At 43.2% G+C, this 16,547-nt stretch overlaps 1 protein-coding gene across 1 annotated transcript in view; it reads right to left on the minus strand.

Moving 5' to 3' along the window:
* Window positions 1–15,272, minus strand: part of LOC114018394 — a 137,669-nt gene extending 122,397 nt beyond the window's left edge. The window contains exon 1 of the mRNA XM_043538827.1: window positions 15,155–15,272. Within this exon, the coding sequence (XP_043394762.1) occupies window positions 15,155–15,272 (118 nt within the window). The remainder of the gene's footprint in view (window positions 1–15,154) is intronic.
* Window positions 15,273–16,547: the final 1,275 nt, after the last annotated feature.

Below are 16,547 nucleotides of genomic sequence, written 5' to 3' on the forward strand. Positions count from 1 at the left end.
GCTGATAAATCTCTTGTTTTTGCTGGTTAGAGGGTTCATTTTGCCAAGTGCAAAATGTGCTTCTCTTCTGATGAATATGTGCCAGGATTTCTTCATTGTTCTCAAACCAATCCTGATGGTGATGAGTGGAATATCCAATCAGTTCAGCACATGCCTTGTGAATAATGGTCTTGAATGCCTCCCAATGTTCTTGGATGTCACTGATGTTGTCATGTAGATTAGAGAGCTTCTCACTGAGGTGTTGAAGAGTATCAACTAGTGTGATTTTTGAAGTGCCTTGATAGTAAATCTCTTCTGCATTTCTTTTGGTTGTTTATGGTGTTGTGGTGCAAGCCACATGTTCATGATTGATCTGACCAAACAATGGTCTGTCCAGCAGTAATCTGTACCTCTCATGGCTCAAGTAATATGCACATCAGTACGATTACAGGCTCTGACAAGGACATAGTCAAGAAGATGCCAGTGTTCAGAATGTGGATGTTTCCAAGTGATCTTAGATTTGTCCCTCTGTCTAGAGATGGTATTTGTGATAAACAAATCATGCACTACACATTTGCAGAGGAAAATGCCATTAGAGTTGACTTCCTTCACCCCTACTTTCCCAGTGATACCTATCCAGAGTTTTGGGGTGTTTCCCTGCTCTTGCACTGAAGTAACCTGAGGATAAGCTTGTCTTCCTTGTCTGTGGCAGTGAGAACTCCATCAAGAGCACAATAGAACTGCTCCCTGTTGTCATCACCATCTAGTGACTGTGTCATACTGGTTGTTACTAAGCTTAAGACAAAGTTAATACCCATAGGGAGTTCTAAAAGCAGTCTGGTAATCTTGTTCTCGATGGCAAAACCAACCCCAGGAATACGCCTCTGTGATAATGAGAGGGGGGATTGCTCCCTTTTGTGGGCACCCAGCCAGCCCGTTGGCTATGGAATCCCTCTTGGTGGTTGTTCTCTACTTGTTTTACCTGTAAAAGGGTTAACAAGCCCACAGGTAAAAGGAAAGGAGTGGGTACCTGAGCAAGAGAGCCAATGGGAGGGCTCAAACTTTTTAAAATTGGAAAAAAGCTTCCCTTTTTCTGTGTTGTGCTTCTCCGGGAAAGAGGAGAACAGGGAGCAGTTATGCTGTAAGAAGCTGAAAGCCAGGTATGAAAAACCATCAGCTCATACCTAAAGATTGCTTATCTGAATGCCAGATATGTAATTAAATTAGGGAATGTCTTGGAAGATAAACCTAATTGTATTTCTGTTTATTTCTTATTGGCTTGTGGACTCCTCTGTGCTAACCCCAAATGCTTTTGTTTTGCTTGTAACCTTTAAACTGGACCTCAAGAAGGTTATTCTTTGTTTAATTTTTGTAAGTGTATTTTTTAAAATCTACCAAAAGCTTAAGTTAAATGTATTTTCTTTCTTTTTAATAAAATTTACCTTTAAGAACAGGATTGGGTTTGTGCATATGTTGTTTAATTAGCTGGTGGCAACAGCTGATTTCCTTTGTTATTCTTTTTCAGCTCTTCCGGGGGGGGAGGGGGGAGAGAAGGTGGGGGGAGGGTGAAAGGGCTTGAGGGTATCCCACAGAAAGGAATTCCCAAGTGTGCCTTTCTGGTTTCAAAAGGGGTTTTTTGCACTTGGGTGGTGGCAGCATCTACCCATCCAAGGTCAGAGAGAAGCTGTAACCTTGAGAGTTTAATGCAAGCCTGGAGCAGCCAATATTAATTTTGAAAAATCCTTGTGGGACCCCACCTTCTGTACTTGAAATGCCAGAATGGGGAATCAGTCTTGACAGCCTCTCTTCAGGTAGCTTTCCTTTCCAGTTGGTCTTCATCTGCCTGATGGGTCTCATTTAGTGTAGGAATATCAATGTCATATCTTGCTATTGTGGCACTATTTCTTTCAAGACAGCCCCTGCTCAGGGAATCCATGAAAGTGTGAACATTCCAAGTGGCGAACGGCATTACTTTGCTTCGTATGTTCTGACAATATGTAAAGTGATCCCACTGGACACAGCCATCTAGCTGGGGTTGGGGAGGCAGTTTTGAGATGGCTAGAAAAGGTGCCCTATACATAGGCTCCTTTCTCATTCAGGGTAAGCAGAGGGAATCCTAAAAAGGACTGCTCAGTTGCAGCCACAGCTGCCAAATTGCACTTCTGTCTCACTCATCCAAGCACACGATGACACCGCTGCAGCATGTGTACAGATTTGTGACTAGGGACTCTCAGCCCTGGTCTACACTGGGGGGTGGGGGGGGAATTGATCTAAGTTACGCAACTTCAGCGACATGAACATAGCTGAAGTCGACATGCTTAGATCAACTTACCGTGGTGTCTTCACCACCGTGAGTTGACTGCTGCTGCTCCCCTGTTGACTCCGCCCGCGCCTCTCATGGCGGTTGAGTACAAGAGTTGATGGGAGAGCGCTCTGGGGTTGATTTATCGCATCTAGTCTAGATGCGATAAATCGACCCAGCTGGATCGATCGGCGGGTAGCGTAGCCATACCCTGAGAGATCAGTACTCCTGTTCCCACCACCACTTCTCCATCACTCCAGGACTTTGCCAAGGGTATTAACATCTCCCACTAACAGAGTCATACAAGTTAAATCTTTTAACGTGGGGGAGCTAGTGTGCAGGTGGCAACCCCATGAGATGTTACAGGAAGGAGTCCTGGATCCAGTGGCAGGAAAGTCCAAGACAACCAGAGGTCTCGGTCCTGCTTCAGCCCTCATCCACCTACAATGTAACCTTAGTAAGAATCTCCAGTTGCCAGTATTGCAGACAAATAAGCAGAAAAGGCAAGACTAAATGTATAGCAACTAGATCTTAGAGACATGCTTATTGTCAGGTGAAAAATGTATGTTTCGATAGCTGATCATACCAACAACAGTGAAGCCTGTTCTGCTCGAATCTGACCATTTTATTTAGATATGGAATTGCTGCCTACAGGTTATAACCCATTAGCAAAGAAAATATCACATGGTGCTGAACCTACAAAGACAATTCCATATACAGCCCGATTAAATCTCAGGCCATTCTTGTAGTAAGCTATGCAGCACCCTCAAATTTCTTGGTTCTATTTCAGGTTTTAGTATGGTTGACACTAACCTATTGGTACTTACAATAGGTTTGGCATCATGTATGTGTCAGCACTGAAGGATCTTCCCCCCCTTATGTAGCCAGTCCCCCTGGGACTGGAGACCCAAGTGGTGTTTGGCCATACACATTGACTTTCTCCTGGTGCCACACTATTTCTATAGTAAACAGAGCTTATTCCAGTTGTGGTACTGGTATGTCTGTTCAATTAATGGACCCATAGGGAGTTAATGCTAGAATGAACTGACAGGAAGTCAAAAATAGATAAATAGTGTGTTTAAATATTTACAACACCAGAGCTACAAGAAATTGGGGGAGGGAGGAAATGGAATTATACAACACTGAGCAAGTTTTATCTTAATCCATCTATTGAAGATGAGAATAAAAATGGAAACAAGTTAAATATAAAATATTTATGAGCCTGGATTCTAATCAAGCAGTCTGTTCTTATTCAGCACATCACTTCAGCATGTTCTTAAATCCCATTGACTACAGTTGGAGTTAAGCTGTGTTTAGGCACTGTGCTCAATAGGGATGGACTTAAGTACATGCCTTGTTGAAGTAGGGCCCTGGAGAGCACTACTTCCATGAGGAGTGGAGACAGCAAATTCACATACAGCCTGCTTCTTCAAAGTCAATGTCAAATTAAGCCCTAGTTTTTGCACAATTACAGCTTTAAATAAATACGTATAGGGTAAAAAACCAAAGTGTGGAATTTTAAAAACTGTCAATCACTAGGAAAGCGGCGCTTGGTGAGTAAGGCTATTGCCTGTACTAATGTTTTGGAGGAGAGATTGGATGCGCTGTTGAAGCTTGTTGATAATGCCACTGGGCAAGTTATTTCAGATAGTAACAATCTGGAGGATTGTGAGAAACTGCAGATGGATTTTAATGCATTAGGTTGTGCGCACAACAGCATATGTAATTTGATCAATGTGAGGTAACATGCATTGGCAAAAATAGCCTAAATTCTCAAAACACACCAATGGTCTGAGAAATTATAGGATTCTCTCAGTGGGGAAAAAATACACAGGAGCAGTTTTGGACAGCTGAATGAAGATGTCAACCTAATGTACAGCAGTAGTTTAATAACGCAAGCTGGATGAGTGAGAGCATTCTAGGTGGGATAGAAAATAATTCCATTTACATCAAAGGGGAAGGGAGTTTGCCAACATTCAGTGCACTGTTCATGTTCCACTCTTTCAACTTCTCAGATCTAGGTCAGATTTTAAAAGTACACAGAAAACAAAGATTGTTAGTGGAAAGCAAGTCTGACAGACTGCAGAAACTAATCAATTCTGAGTCAGATTCTCCTCTCACTAAACATGGTTACAAATCAGGAATAATTTCCAGAAGCCAAAGTTACATTAGTATAAAAATAGGAGAAGAGAATCCAGCCTTCTGTATTTTTCAGGAAGAGTCAAGTGCTGGGTGGCAATTGATTTAGGAATTTAAAATTTGTGAAGTGTTGTGGAAAAAACCCACCTTTATATTTTTACCATTTCTCCTAATGAGACCAAGGGGGTCATTTGACCTGGAAAGGTAAGAGCTTTAGGAACAATTTTATATTTGTTCTTCATACATTGTAGAGGGAAGGTCATTGAGTCATATACTTTGGCTATATTTTAATAAGACCTGGCTCATTTTATGATAAGTAACACTGGTCCTACTGCAAATAATGTAAGGGTTACCAAATCTCATGTTTCAAGGAAGGAATTTTTGTATATTGGTGCCTACCAGGATAGTTGCATTAGATATGGGGGTAGAGGGAGAACTCCTCTGAAGCATTATGTATTGAATACTGCTACTGACAAATTGGCCTTGATGGATCAATATTCTGATTCTATGTGTTAAATCCTGTGAGACATGGTAATCTGATCATGTCCATCAGAACTTGTCAGCCAATATTTATGGCCTGTAGGAGACAGACTTTCATTGAAAGTCTGACAATCAAAGTTTAGTTCCAACATCAGAAACTGTATGCAGTCATGTTTCTGAACCTTTGGAGGCTAAGCTAAAAATGAATCCTAAGTAGCTACCCACTGAGTCATACCTGGCCATCTAAGGGGGGGGGGTGTGGGGGAAGAGAAATGGGTAGAATTTTACAGCTGCTAGGTCTCCATGAACGTCAGGAGAATGTCCTCCGCTCTCATCTTACCATTACTACCATGCCTCTGCTCCAGCCCCCCCCAAACTTATCACAGTGGTGCTCCCCTTTCCTTCTCCCCTAATCAGATCTGTGGAAGATTCTACAGCTGGCACTTCACCTGGCATCTCCACATCCAGCCCAAATACAAACAGCAGCACCCACAAGCTGCCTCCAGCTCATCATTAGCCCCACACCATATCAGCACCAGCACTCCAAAACCTCCCTCTCCCCCGCAGATTGGATATGGTTGTTATAGGATGGCTTTGGCCATTTGGCAGGTTGCAGACTAAAAAGCCCAACTCCTAGCACATTTGGTTACACACAGGTTCAAATTAATTAAGAGATCCACACACAAGAAAGGGCACTCGTGCTGTCCACCTACATTTGTGTGAGCGATTACAGTTGCATACACAACTCATTTGGGCCCTGACTTTCAGCTTGGTCTACTTTCATAAGTGCAGTATTGCATCTGTGAATAAGTATACCCACAAGTTTGGGCCTGCTTTGCACAGTGGGCACAAACACTAAAAGATGTCAAACAATTTCATTTGATCACACCAAATAAAATTATAGAGGGAATTCTGTTTATGGGTGGTTTTCCATGTAAATCAGACTATGTCTAGATGCTGGATATGTTTATGCAATTGTGTAATTGCTTGTGCAAATTTATACCGGCTTTCACATGTTCACCTCAAGCTTTTATTTTAAAAAAAATCTGACCCACAGTGCCAATAAGTCCATCAGTATCTGTTGTAGCTCCCCCTCTGCATTTAGTGCTGCACACCAGCTACTTGTCCTTTACACGACTTGGCTTCATTTTGGATAGGATTGTTATTGGACTCTAGGATGCCTTTTGTAGCTAACCCACCTCACATTTTAGAGAATTTGCACCCCTCATCTGCAATGTTCTGAATCAACCCAAATCACTATTGAAAAAGGTAGAAGCAGCCAGTGAAGAGCAATTTCCATTTTGAGATTAACAAACCACCATTCTGCTGCACATCACATCCACCCTGTGGATATGGCTGGAGAATTTTGCCCTAAATTATTGGATTTTCCGTGCATACATATTTTTGTCCCTGGACGTCGCTGTCCTTGATAGGAACAACTGCTGGTATGTCTAATGACAGTGTCACATGAAATATGTACAGTATATTGAATAACTGTTTCCCTTAAGATTCATACTCTATTTGCAGTAGAAATTATTCTCCACCTTTAATTTGGTCTTTATCAGCATCACCGTGTGCTGTTATATTTAACTTTGCTTGCTTCAATACTTTAACAACGTTTAGGAAATGTATTCTTGTCTGATTAAATAAGTCTGCTAAGAGCATCTATTAAGTACTGATATCCCCAGGGTCTGGACCAATTTTTTCCCTTGTATTTCTTGCCTGGTGAATCTGAGTTATAAGCACTGTCTAAATCATATAGCAGAAAGAAAAACGGTTGCCTTAGTAACAAGGCAGACCCAATCAACTGCATAGTCTCCCTTGAGACAATCTAATTTGTGCAGCGGAGAGAGGCTAGAACAGGTGGCTAAATTAGTATGCTAGACAGCCTCAAAATATTACACACATATATAGATACAAATACATAAAACTGTAGACACAAAATTTACTCTATGATGTACACTTGCACACCAATGCTCTTCTTTCAGCAATGCATTTTGAAAAAAAGTAAATAGTATCCAAGTCACAAGGGCACAGAAAACCCAAGAGCAATGGAAATTCTGTATTTCCACTGCAACAGCAGACAAAGCAGGGGAGAAATCAGGGCTGGTTCAGACAAACACTGCCAAATCTGCAGTCATTGATGGGTGGGACCTCCTCCCAGCAGGGACAGGTTGAAAAGCTAGCGTGATGTTTACTGCTCCAGCCCCACTGACACATGATGTGCTGCTTCATGCTGACAGCATGATCTGCTGTGGTGTTGTGCTAATCCCCCAAGGTGCTCAAGTTCTCCTCTTTCATGACCCTTTCTAGGACACATCACCAGCTTTTTTCCTCTCCTTTGGTTTAAAGGAGACCTCCAGCCATTTTTTCTAATGAACATCAAACTGTCAGAGCAGATCTGGACACATTTTCTATTCTCTTTACTCCTGTTGTGGGGGGTTCAGCTCCAGCATTGTGGCATAGGAATTTGGGGCAGGTGGGATTAAAAAAAAATCCCATGCTTTTATCCCAGGGTCCCAGTCTTTTAGTTGGCAGGGGAGTTCAGGTTTGCTTAAACCCATCCTGGGAGAAGCCAAGCAAGTGAACTCAGAACCCCCACATACGAAGGTACTATGTGCAGAGCAAAGCCCTGCTACACAAATTGTTTGGTCCAAGATTTGATTTATGCTACTCTCTCAGTACTGGCATCTTAATTTCCTAAAACTTTCATTAACATAACTAATACAAAAAAAACCCCACTATGGGCTAGATTGTGACTCTCAGCACAGCCCTGAGCAAGACATGCTGACCCAGGAGCTACTGTGACCTGAACACACATTGAGTAACAGTTCTTCCCTCCTTGCCCCTAGACAGATGGAATTTACTGCTAGCCTATACCAGCAGTAAATTCCAACCTTTACCACACATGAGCTCAATTACACTAGCCAGCAAGTCATTCTCTTCCCTCCCCACACACCTGCTTCCAGGAAGGAATAAGTGAGTGATTAGGAACTGATAAGTTTGGGTAGGGGTTAAGGAGGACTCATATTCCCCTGTGTCAATGTGTAGTCCAGTTAAAAATCAAGGCCTATGGGAAAAGGACATAGTCAGTGCCTTTCTTTTCAATGGATGAACCTTAAGATGTTTTAAAAAGGTTCAGAATTGAAATCTTACTAGGCATCCTAGTATTGATATGAAAATTCTAGTGTCTCCTTGTTTTGGATTAGTTGAGACTATCATGAGAATAGCTTCTTACACTGTTAGTACATCAGGTTCCAAACCTGACTGAAAAACTCTAGAGAATAAAGCTGTATTAAACTCTTGATAAAACTCCAAATCAAGTGAAACTTGGGCTAGGTTTGCCAAAAACTTCCACTGAGGTTCACATAAATTGAGTGAACATGGTCCAAGTTTTTAAAATGTACTTTGTGTGTCAATTTTTACTTTCAGACAAAAGCCGTAACCAAACTTCTCTGGCACAACGCCATTGAACAGGGGCATAACAATGTTTGGGTGGGTTCCCAAGTTCAGAATTAAAGCAGCCCACCCCATAACCTTCTCCTTAAATAGTCCTACTTATACTGTGTTGGGCCCTCAACTCACCACCTCCATCACAAGCCCGCAGCGGTATAGCTCCTCTCTTCCCTCTCTCTGCATATCCACATCTACTGGTGGCCAGCAAGAGGGGCTGAAGCTCTCTGCTATACTTCTGTTGAGCAACAGCTCCTTGTGCTACTCCCACAGCTCCAAAGGGTGCTCGTTGACCCAAGTGGAGCCAGTTGGCAGATGGATAGGTGGACAACTTTCAAGTACTTGCCAGTCACTTCTCCCAACTCCCTAGCAGCAAGTGGAGCATCTTCAGGGAAAATGGAAACTTGGTAGCTCTCTTCCCTCTTAGCTGTGCCATCTGTTGAACCTGCTCTGCCCCCCATACCTTCCTCATCACACATTAGACAGTTGTAGAGGCATCCTTTGGAGCCTGAATCTCTCTGCAGCAGCAGCAACTCCTGCAGGGGCCTCTGGAATCAGTGATAGTTACATCATGCCTTTGAAGCCAGTCTAGTTACACCAGAGATGAATTTGGCTCTTGTGTTCAGCATAACATGAGGTGAATATATGTCAAAAAACACTGTGACCCAGGACCAAAGAGGTACAGAAAATATAAAGAAAAATCTCTTTGAACCTCAGGTGTTTGGGTTAGTTCTTACCTTATCTGACATGGCTATTTGTCTTCAGTATTTATATGGTCCCCATCACAGTAGTATCTGAGCACCTTACAGTCTTTAATGATATCCTCATGACAGCCCTATGAGACAGTACACTCTCCTATTATCCCTATTTTACAAGTGGAGAACTAAGGCAGACTGACTAAGTGACCTGTCCAAAACAGAAAACAAAAACCCGCACTCATCACACAGGAAGTCTGAGACAAAGCTGGGAACTGAACCCAGTTCTCCCAAGACCCAAGCACCCTAATCACTACCTCTCACATATCTCACTGCACTTTATTTACCTTTGTAATAGCTTCATCTATCATCAGAGCACAGCTATAAAGACGTTTCCCACTGGCATTAGAGTGGCCAGCCCCTGCAGTCCTTGCTCAGGCAGCATTTCCATGGATGATATTTTGAAACTGTAGAGGAGCTGCCTGGCCCCTTGTGCCCAGGGTGCTTCAGCTCTACCATGCCCTCTCTTCTCCCACTTCTAGGCCCCTTTCCTTTACAGAGATTCCACTCACTTGCTTATCCAATCACTACCCTGCTACAGGTCTGGGTTTATTCAGACAATAACTCAAAGGCAAAAAGCTCAGATGTCCACAAATCTGTTCCCAGGCATGACTCTTACCTGAGAGCCTGGGTTTGGCTTGTAGCTGTCCTGCTCAGAGCTGACTTCCCAGAGTTGGCTCCCACAAACAATTGCTCAGCTCTCTTATAAGGAACTAGCTACTTGCAATTCCCTACCTGTGCCAGGTGTCTCTGGTTAGCTCATTTAGCAAGCCTGCTCTAGGCTTCAAGTCTCTTGAAGGCTGCTCCCTCATACCTTCTTACTCCCTTTGCTCTCTCACAGAAACCAATAGGAGCTGGCCACTTCTACCACTGACACTGTTGGATACAAAATTCTGTTTAATCCAATGAAATGCTAATGGATTCCTTCAGTTGTGCACTGTTCCCACCAAGAATACCAGTGGAATAATGTGCCATCCATATCATGCAAAATCCCAGCAAAATATTGACACTGTAAATGGCTTCTGAATATCTGTTACAAAGCAAATCTTAGTAGGCAATGTCTCTTTGAAATACATGGGATTTGTGTATGCATGCATCCAATCTATACAGCACCTCAGTTATAATGCAGCATCTGCAATGTAATGTGGAAAGCAATGCATATAAACCACTAAAAAATAGCTGGTGTTCATTTGTGGCTGATGCATTTTGAAACTTAAATCTCAGTTTTATATATACAAACACATACATATACACACAGAAATCAAAACACCCTAGCATATCTAATGAACTCATCCTATGCCTGTTAATCCATGACTTTCATAAGCATAGAGTCAAAGGCATTTATGCAAACCACGTATATCTTCTGTCAGTTGAGTGTCTTAGCTTTTAAAAAATATGCTAAATACACCCTTCTGAATGGGTGTTGCAACTGAACTGGCGATTCATAGATTCATAGATTCATAGATATTTAGGTCAGAAGGGACCATTATGATCATCTAGTCTGACCTCCTGCACAACGCAGTTGTTGGTACTCTTCTCATCCCCTCCGACTCTAACCTATACTAAACCATTGCCCTACAATGGCAGTAGGGGACACTGCTGCTGCTGCTGGAATTGTGTATTTTGGAATAGATGTAGAATTGAAGGACCTGATTTTCCACTGCCTTGCACCTTGTTTAGTTATTTACACTAGTGCAAAGTGAGTGTAAAATGTTACCATTAAGATGTTAAGGACTCCCCCAGCAGGGAGAAAGCCCCAAGTAATACAGCCAGTGCAGCTAATTTAAGCCCTCCCTTACACATCCCCTGGGTATAGGGGGCATGGCCAGGGGGCAGTTGTAGCAGGAGTGCTGCTGTACTGTGTCCCTCAGTCAGTGTAACATCCCTGATCAGACCTGGGGTGATCAGGTGTAACATGAAGTTCACGTAAACCCACTTTTGCCCTCAACTTAGTTTCTGCATGGAGTAGAATTCAGCAGACCAAAGGATTAAGTACACTGTGTGTTTGTAGAGAGAGACCTGCATAGGTGCAAATATTTGTATATCTATTATACACACTTACCACTAAATAATAAATATAAAATATGTATGTCTCATGATTGCTAGCTCTGTTCTTTGTTTTCAGTAGACCTATTTAAAGATCAGCTCCCTAGTACCATCATTACAAGCACCAAGACATTTTCAGTTGACTAAATTTATACAGTGAATGGAAAAAAAAATGGGAGCGAGTCTGTTGGAAAACAGAAGGCTAGGATATTAATTGAACAGTACCTTTCCATCACTGTGAGGGAAATTGCTGTAATGAACAAATGCATGATGGTCATTTCTCTCTGTTCTCAGAGCTGATTCAGAACACTCAGCTGAGAAGGCAGCTGTGCCGAGCAGGTCACTGGTGAGCACTGCAGGAGTCCTGTATTCTAATGCTATTCAAATAAATTAATGCTTTCTGTTGTCATTAGCAATGCCAGAAATATATTTTCTTCCATAGTAGCACAAAGATTGGGCTGGTTTGGCCTTTAAAGATTTGAAAAGCCTATTTGGGCTTATTTTGTTTATTTGCAGCTTAAACTAAAGACCAGGCACTATCTAGATTTCAGCAATTCAGTTCTGAGGAGAAATTTTATTAAACCTAATGCTCTAGAGAGAAATGGTAATGGAATTAAATAGTGTACAGTATTGCGATGCTATTTGTACTGATCACTACATTTAAGGTTGCAAAAACATTTTCTGTAACACCATCATGTTTTCACACTCCACTTCCTGACACATTCCCTTTTTTGGATGCCAATTTTCGATTCTGTGTTTAATCTGTGACCAAAGGTGAAATTTGGTGGTTGGTGTGGTTTGTTTTTTGAAGGTTTGAAGAAAAATCCTTCAGTCATTTTTGAATTATTTATATAATCATGTAATTGATGCTCTGTCCCTGGTGGATGAACTCAGACATCATCTAGAGGTTTGGGATGATGTGACCAGAGGGAGATTTGTGTTACACACACTTTAAATCACAGAGACAACTGAAAATTGGCTAAATTTTGAAATATCTGAAATATCTGTATGTAAACCATATGCATTAGGAAGTAGATGCTTTACTAAATCTGAAAAACAAATATAAAACTGGACAAAGATTTTCAATTGCTCTCCTGTCAATCAACAAAAAATCAAAATAGCATCCTGCCCCTTTAAACTAACCAAACTTCTCCAAAGAGGGGTACAAGAAGAGAAAAAGCACTAGACATATCTCAGCCTACCAGGGAGTGCTAGGGCATACTCCAGTACAAGGCTCACAGCCCAAGTGGCCTTTGCTTCCATCCAGAGCCTCTCTCTCTAATTCCATTTGAAGAAGACTGGGAGACACTCACCTTACCCTACCATCTTGCTGATCCTGGCATGAAGGGAAGACAGCTATGGTCCCTTGGTAGAGAAGCTGCCTGCCAGGAGGTTATTAGTGGCCCCAGTAAGACAGTCTTAGTGGAGAGAAGGGGGCAAACCAGACTGCACAGGCAAGTTCACAGGAAGTCAAGGCACTGGGAACAGACAGTTCAGTCAAGGAGTTTGAATGTGAAAGAAAAATGCTGCTGCTGGTAGACCGGCCGGAGAGGTCAAGAGGGCTCCTTAGTATAAAAAAAAAAAAAAAAAAAAAAGATTATGGGAGATTTCAGGGCAAAGGAACCAGAACCAGGTGACAGGGGATGCAGAACAAAAGAGCCACATGAGATCAGGGAATGGGCCAGAGAGAGGGGAAGAATACAAGGTGTGATGGAAGTAAGGAGTTCAGCAAATTTACGTACTGCGGTCCAACAGTTACTACGTAAAGAAACACACACAGAGCTGTGAGGAGAACCCTGCTCCATGAACGCCAAACTCAGACCTCTGTCTGTTGAGCTACAGACCTCCTTGTGGGAATGGGAGTGCCACTAAAGGGCAAATACATTCATACAAAATGAGCATACTACGTAAATCCCCCGTATAAAACAATGTATCTGAGGTTTGCAGCAGGAGTGAATATCCACTGATTTCCCTTTTCCCACCTCCCACATTGTCAGTGGCCTTCAGCATTCAGTCTGTGATTTCTTTCTCTACAGCTTATCCCTGGATTTCTTCATCCAATCACATTGCTCTAAATATGTCCTGTGCTGACTTCTCTAATAAGTTGCTGAGTCAAAACTATTCATATTAACTTTAACATCCTCCAGTAACATTAACTGGCAGCTGAGTGATCATAAGGACCAAACACCAATAGACACTCCATTCACAGACAGGATATACAATATTCAGCAACAATCCAGTACCTTTAAAACAACCTAAACCTATTTGTAACTGACTCTCATATCTCATTAACAAAAGAGGTGCTTGTTAAGAATAAAATCTTATTTAACTTTACATCCACCTAATATCCCACAAAGCAGAACCTGCTCTTAGCGCAGGCAAGCAGTTCTCCATACTGATCAGCATTTACAGATCCCCGCATTGCTATATGAATTGTGACCCTCTGAATGCCCCAGCTGCTTTCCACACCCTTAGACAACAGCAGCTGCTCCACAGTCTCCTTCTTTACCCTTAACTTTTGCACTCTGAGTCTCACATCTGCAAATGTTACTCCTGAGGGCATTCTGCATGAAAAAAATAAAAATTCCGTGCCAAAAAATTAAAAATTCTGCGCACAATATTTTAAAAATCTGCAAAATTCTGCAAGTTTTTTTTGTCAATAAATAAATGTACAGGCTCCAGCATGGCACTGGGGAGCACAGGCCACTGGCTGCACAAAGGTGGGAGATCACCGTGCAGTCCCCCCACCCCGGGGACACAGGCTTAGCAGTCAGGCTGCACCCTATCCTGACGCAGCACAAGGCCTAGGCCTGCCCTAGAAACACCCTGAGGCCCTGCCCCTCTGCACCAGGCACACCAGGTGTGCGGCAGGCAGGCTCAACCAGGCAGGATCCAAGTATGGAGGGGCTCAGTGTGGGGGGATTAAGGATGTGTGGTAAGATTCTGTGTGGGACAATCTGAGTGCAGGCAGCTCAGTGGAGGATCTCAGTGTGTGGGGGGGTTTTCTGGATGCACAGACGCTTGTTGGAGGGGTTCCAGGTGCAGTGAAAATGGGACTTTGCAGGGGCTTCCAGGTGAAGGTGGTTGCAGCTCAGCAGAGGGGTCTGCGTGGCTGTTAGTTGGAGGTCAGTGGCATGGGGGTCTGGATGTGAGGGCTCAGAGTGGTACAGGGGTGGGGCATCAAGGTGGGGGTTTGAGGGCAGGGAGCTCAGTGAGGGGTGGTCTGGGTGCAGGGGTGGGGAGTCCAGAGACAGGGGGTCTGGGTGCATGGGGGCTCCAGATGGAGGGATTGAGGTTCAGTGGGGTGGGGTTTGGGTATGGAGGGCTAGGGGGGTTCTGGATGTACCCGGTGAGGCTAGGCAGGGGTATCTGGGTTTGGGAGGTCTGGATGAACGAGGATTGGGTGGATGGTGGAGCAGGTCCCTATACAGTGACCCCTCCCCCCACAGCTGAGGAGCGATGGGGGGAGGAAGTCAGGGAGAATGCTGAGCTTCCTGCAGCTGGGGGAGCTTTCTGGGGGTGGATCTGACACAGCCATGGCAACTCCTCGCAGAGGAAGAGGAAGTCCTGTTCTCTCCTGCCTCCAGCCCAGCCGGGACTAGCAGCTCAGGGTAGGAGCCACTGGCTGGCATGTCCCCAGCCCCGAGGAGATTTACTTTTCTGCTGGCTGCGCTGAGTGCCTGAAACAATGTACCTGCACTGCTAGGGAGTGATGAGTGGCTGCTCTTACAGCTTCACTTTGCTTCCCTGTCAGAAAATTATTTTTCTGTGGGGAAGCAAAGAAATCTGCAGGGGACATGAATTCTGGACACGCACAGTGGCACAGAATTCCCCCAGGAGTAAAATGTCTCTCTCCCTGAATTCACTGCTAGCATCACAAACTCAACATATGTGCTCCCCCTATATCCTTCCTAACTTCTTTCTCATGGTAGAAAACACCACCAGGCTCCTGGATTCCCTGGCATGCAACCTCCCTTCATCCTCAATTCCTCCCATTTACCTCTCACATCTAGGCCATTGGCTAATCTTATTTCTTCCACAAAATTTACCAGATCTGTCCCCTCCTCTCCATCACTACCACCAAATCGGTTGTCCATGCCTTGGTAATCTTCTCTCATGAACTACTGCAAATTCCATCTCTCTAGCAATGTGAACTTGCCTCGCACCCCACCCATCTAAGCACTATTCTTTGCCTGGTCTGACCTCATCCCATTCTCAAACTTCTTCACTGCCTCCACATCAAATGGAAACTTACTTTCCTTGTCTTCAAGGCACTACATAGAGCTGACTTTCTCTGCATCTCCAGCCACACCTACACTCAGGCCCTGTTTCTGTCCCAGTTCTGCTTCTTGTCACAGTTCCTTTGCATCTATCTCCCACTGGTGCCCACATTTCTCCCACATCTAGAGCAAACTCCTTGATCCCATATACTATACAAGTTCACACTTCTCCTGCAGTGCCTTCATCATACCTCATCTCTGATTCCCCATTGCTGGCTCACACTCCTAAGACAATTTAAATACTGTATTTAAAAAATAATAAATAAGAACAGAACTAAAATCCCTTTAGGTCATCAGTTTCATTTTTCCAGTGGAATGTAACTAGTGGGAGGACCTAGCCATGGAGTGTCATCGACATAGTATACAGCATGCAAAAAACTAGACTGGATATTAGCATATTAAGTTTAAAACATTATCAGGCTTTTGTGCAGAAATGGAGATATTTTGATTCTTGCCTTCAAGTCCTATCTACATTCTAATATTTATTTCTGCTGTAGTAATACCTAAGGACACCAAACAGGCATTAGGGGCACTGTACAAACATAATGCAGTCCCAAAACTTGATTCAGCATTTGGACAATACACAAGAGATCGGGGGTGGGGAAGGGGAACAAATAGGAAGAAGTAGTGGAGGAGGTGGTAATGGCAGACAAGTGTGTGCATTAGTAGTCAGTGGTATCAGTTTATGAGTAGTATAATTGAATATGCCAGGAACGAACAGGCAGTATTTTACGACTATTTTATTGTTAAATGAATACGTTGATTGTTTCCATGCAGCTGCAGTTAAAAATATTATGTGTCTTGTGCTCTGGAAATGTCCCTTAAAATAATTAGATAGGACAGTACTGGACAACATAATTACTACAGTCGCTGGCTGCAGGATTTGACTGACACTATGAGCCTGGCATAAGTGACAAATGTGTCACAATTCATAACTTTGAAAGCTGGTGGGATATAATTTTATCTAACTGTGATCTTCAAAATCAAGGCAAGAGCCATCGCTCAATACTCTGAAGCTACATTCTGTTTCGCCTCTAGCTTAAGCTTACTTCAGCTAAGGAGGAGAGGTGGTGGCAATAGTTGAGCAATTGGAGTGAAATTAATGTCCCCTGA

Source organism: Chelonia mydas, chromosome 2 (genome assembly GCF_015237465.2).
Source record: "Chelonia mydas isolate rCheMyd1 chromosome 2, rCheMyd1.pri.v2, whole genome shotgun sequence".
Classification (NCBI taxonomy): Eukaryota; Metazoa; Chordata; order Testudines; family Cheloniidae; genus Chelonia; species Chelonia mydas.